The 5,006-nt window shown below is 34.2% G+C and overlaps 1 protein-coding gene across 1 annotated transcript in view; it reads left to right on the top strand.

Moving 5' to 3' along the window:
* LOC103586076 (neurobeachin) overlaps positions 1–5,006 on the top strand; it is a gene marked incomplete at its 3' end in the record, with an annotated part of 263,314 nt that overhangs the window by 230,201 nt on the left and 28,107 nt on the right. The window contains exons 27-28 of the mRNA XM_008567211.1: positions 1,279–1,447; positions 3,074–3,169. Coding sequence (XP_008565433.1) covers positions 1,279–1,447; positions 3,074–3,169 — 265 coding nt within the window. The remainder of the gene's footprint in view (positions 1–1,278; positions 1,448–3,073; positions 3,170–5,006) is intronic.

Here is a 5,006-nt window from a genome sequence, read left to right as displayed (position 1 = left end):
GAATAGAGCTCTCAAGGTTACATGCAGCTCATTATATTTTTGGAAAGAATACTTGTTATAAAATTATCTACTCGGGCCGGCCCGGTGGCGCACTGCTACAGTGCGCCGCTTGGGAGTGCGGCGGCACTCCCGCCGAGGGTTCGGTTCCCACATACAGACCGGTTCCTGCTCACTGGCTGAGCGAGGTGCGGGTGCAACACTGAGGGTTGCGATCCCGTTGCCGGTCCCGGTCCGGTACGGGCGCGACACTGAGGGTTGCGATCCGTTGCTGGACACGAAAAAAAAGACAAAAAGGAAAAAAATAAATAAATAAAATAAAATAAAATTATCTACTCTAACAGACTGAAGTCTGCTTTTTAAAGCTATTATCTACTTATCCTGACTTGGCAGATTTTTTTCAGACCTCTTAACTACTTTGCTGTTCTCTTCTGGAAAAAATAAAATAAAATTATCTACTCTAACAGACTGAAGTCTGCTTTTTAAAGCTATTATCTCCTTATCCTGACTTGGCAGATTTTTTTCAGACCTCTTAACTACTTTGCTGTTCTCTTCTGGAAACACTTTGTTTAGTCATTGAGCTTTTGAAATGAGGAACCTTATATATTGGTGGTGTTTTAAAGGTCATTTTTCCAGTGCAGAATAGTGAGACTATTGCCTTTTTTTGTTTGTTAATGCAAAGATTGAATTAACTTTTTCTTATACTACTGTATCACACTTCTAGCTTATATTGAGTTTGTATAAAATTCATGTTTTATGCTCCCCCATTATTTATGTCTCCCCATTTTGTACTTATATAGTCTCTTGCTCCGGCAGTAATGTGTTAGAATTTTATATATATTCTAATTATTTTATTCTATTAATTTTATTCAGTTATAATATTTAAAGCTCTTGATTTTTTAAATCTGGGATATTAAATTATTCCTTTAACTTTGTGCCATATTTTATATTTTATAAAAATGGATGCTATGTTCTTATGCAAGTAGTGGACAATGGTAAAGGGTACAAAGAATAAAATTTGTGGCATATTTAGCGAAGTTTTAACATTCTAGTTTTCTGAAATTATGTTTAAACCTATTAACTCAGATGATATATTTCTGGAGTTTTATATTTATACTTAAATGATACTTATTATATAACAATATTTACTTAGCAGATTTTAATAAAAGTTACATATATTTTGCCTCCATAAAGAAAGTGAAATAGGATCAGTTTCTTATACTTTCAGAACTTATACTTTAAACATTTTGAGTGTGAAAACTGCCTTTTTATTTTACACAGGATGATAGCAAGCAGGCACAGTTCTTAGCTCTGGCTGTTGTTTACTTCATTTCGGTTCTGATGGTTTCCAAGTATCGGGATATACTAGAACCCCAGCGAGAGACTGCAAGAACTGGAAGCCAACCAGGTAGAAACATCAGACAAGAAATAAATTCGCCAACAAGTACAGGTGCTTAAATTTTTTAAATTATTTGAATTTTCACCATCATTTCTCCCTCTTTTTTTCACTTCTACATCCAGATGTAAACTGTTCTTGTTCACAATCACCTCAAATATTTATAAGTAGTTGATATAAAAATTCTAATTTAATAGTCTTTAATTTCACAAAAATGTACAAATGGTATTTCTATAATATTTGTTATATTCTCATTTTATCACTATAGCTTTGATTTTAATATTTCCAATTATTAAAAATGATTATAAATCATTCATTTATAGCACTATTTAATATGCAAGTAATTCATTTTTAAATATATTACTTTTTTAACCTTTATAAACATGAAAGTAGAAGGTTATTATAGAGTTGTTCAAGACCAAAAATAAGCCAAACCTAAATCTTTATAGCCAAGCTCAAAAAATTATTTCGTTCTTTCTCCTTCCTTTCTTTCTTCTTTTTCTTTTTTCCTGTGAACATTTCAGTGTCTAAATATTCTGTCAGTGATTCATAATAAGCAAACATACGTTCTAAATTTTATACCAAAGTGGGCTCAACTGAAGGCAAAGACTCATAGAAAGTTAACATCATAGACAACAATTATTATCTTGGGTCATGTTGTCTTTCACATTTGCAGAAAACATTGCTGTTGTAGGAGTTCTTGCATTATCAGCTTTTCCTACTCTGCTCGAAAACTATAAAGACATTTTCTGGCAACTAATATTGTAATGTCATGGGACACTTTTATCATTTGCATTTCCTGCCATTTGTTTATATCAAGGTTGTTTCTATGTTATTTGCAGTATAACTTTGATAACCCAAAGGTTATTTCATATAACACTGGATTAAATTGTAATTAAAATTGTCTTTCCTAAATAATGAATATGACCTATAAATAAATGAATATTTTAAAAAGTGAGTAGAAATTAGTGGTCAAATCTCTGCATCTTATTTTTCATTAGCATATCATGTCTCATTTACTTTTATTGCTGTTTGGGAGATATGGATTATATTTTAGCTATAGTATTTTGCTGTTACATGCCACATTTACTTTTAACACATAAACATTAGATTATTTCATTGTAGTTTACTTTCACTTTCAATTTTATTTTTCGAATTAAATATCATCCTACCATTTCAGTTCATGTGTTTTCACCATTTATAACACCAAGACTTTATCATCTTAACTCTTTTTCTTCTTTTTTAATGCATTCGTATTCATCATATGTATAAAATGAGCTGTATTATAGTGAACCTTCCAATTCTGATATTCTTGTGTATTTGTGTGTCTGTATGCTGCTAAACTTACTTAATGACTGTATTATCTCCTTTCTCCTACTTTTTCTTCTTTTTTAATGCATTCGTATTCATCATATGTATAAAATGAGCTGTATTATAGTGAACCTTCCAATTCTGATATTCTTATGTATTTGTGTGTCTGTATGCTGCTAAACTTACTTAATGACTGTATTATCTCCTTTCTCCTAATACATAACCTCTTTTCTATCTTCATAGATGCATTCTCTGTTGCTAGATCTGTTCGCATGTTGCAGTAACACAGAATGGTCATGGATCTTCAGTGGACTATGTTGTAGGTTGTTACATGCTGGCTCAAATTTAATTCCATGATTTTCTCCACAGTTGTGGTCATACCATCTATCCCTCATCCAAGTTTGAACCATGGATTCCTTGCCAAGTTAATCCCTGAGCAGAGCTTTGCCCACTCATTTTACAAAGGTAATATTGACCTCATCTCCTGACCTGTTTGGGTATTCTTACTCCCCAAGTTGTTGTAAAATAAATATTCATGATGTCATTGTTTATAAACAAGTATACACCTCAGGTTTCATGGAGATATGATATGTTGTATTTATATCTGGCCACTGAGAGCAAAATATAGCTTTTATATTTGTATTTCATTACATTTCTTTAGGTATCAACTGCAAATTAAGGATACCTAATTATGTCTATTAATGTGCACAGTAGTGGCATTCACTAGAGATTGCAGAAGAGTTACTCCTTAGTATTGGGACTAAATTAGCCAAAAATGAATGCCTAACTCACTAGAATAAAACTTAAAAATATGCCCTGAAAGCGTCAAATTGATCTGTTATTTAACTCCAGTTAGAACAAAGTCCCGGGCCGGCACAGTGGCGCACTGCTACAGTGCGCCGCTTGGGAGCGCGGCGGCGCTCCCGCAGAGGGTTCGGATCCCACATACAGACTGGTTCCCGCTCACTGGCTGAGCGAGGTGCGGGCGCAGTACAAGGGTTGCGATCCCGTTGCTGGTCCCGGTCCGGTATGGGCACGACACTGAGGGTTGCGATCCGTTGCCGGACACGAAAAAAGACAAAAAAGAAAAGAACAAAGTCCCAATAAGGAACTTTAAAGTTCCTCTTTAAAGGAACGCAAAAACCCTTCACCCAAAACCATACAATTTAATGGTAAGCATCCAATAAAAAAACCCTTCACCAAAAACCATACAATTTAATGGTAAGCATCCAATAAAAAATTACTGCACATGCAAAGAAGCAGGAAAATGTGATGCATAAGCAGGAGAAAAAAATTAGTCAGTAGAAACAGATTCATAAACAACAGAAATAGTAGAATTATCAGATGAGAACATTAAAACAGCCATGTTAAGTATATTCAAGATGTTATTCAATTTAATGGAAAAAATAAACATAATAAGGTGAGAAATGGAAAATATAAAGAAAAAGAACAAAATGGAAGTTTTAGAGATTAAAAAAAAAAACAATAGCCAAGTGATAATGTCTGTGGATAGGATTGACATGAGATTAATGACAACAGAACAACAGATTGTGATAGGCAGAAATCTGCGATAGCCCCAAGATTTTCCTCTGTACATGCCCTGCAGAATTCCTAGAATGGTGAATACGATGAATTTTATTCCTGTGATTAGGTTATGTTATATGGCACAATTGCTCTTAAGAAAAGGTGATTATCAGGTGGGCCTGACCTAATCACATGAGCTCTGTGAAAACAGAGAGTTTTCTCTGCTGGTTGTAGAACAGGAAGTCAGAGAGACTTGAAGTGTGAGAGGAATTTGACACAAAGGAGTGTCTTCATTGCTGGGATGAAAGTGACTATGGAGCAAGGACCTGAGAGCACCTTGTAGGAGCTAAGAGCACTCCCCAGCTGACAGCAGCAAGAGAGTGGGGGACTTTAGTCCTGCAATCAGAAACTGAATCCTGCAAATAACTGGAATGAGTTTGGAAGAATAACCAAGCTCCAGATGATGCCATAGGTCAATGTATTACATAACTGACTGATATAGAAGACCAACTTTTGGAACAATAAAGCTAGCTAAGTATTTTTTGTTACAACTTGATGAATGCACATATATTATTTTTTTTTATAAATGTTCAACCTTTGAGAACAGCATGATGAAATGAAAGAAAAATTCTTTTTTTTTTAAAATTTTACCTTAATTGCTGACAAACACATCTGGTTCTGAACTGCATAAACCAAGAAGGATTACACTGTCAACAGATGTTGTCTAGAGTGTATTCTGTAAAGGAATATGTTCCAAAGGCTCAGCTATAGTAACTGG

This window comes from Galeopterus variegatus, unplaced genomic scaffold (assembly GCF_000696425.1).
Source record: "Galeopterus variegatus unplaced genomic scaffold, G_variegatus-3.0.2 Scaffold304, whole genome shotgun sequence".
In the NCBI taxonomy this organism is placed as follows: domain Eukaryota; kingdom Metazoa; phylum Chordata; class Mammalia; order Dermoptera; family Cynocephalidae; genus Galeopterus; species Galeopterus variegatus.
Note: the sequence above shows the minus strand (reverse complement) of the source record. Positions and strands in the feature narration are given on the sequence as shown.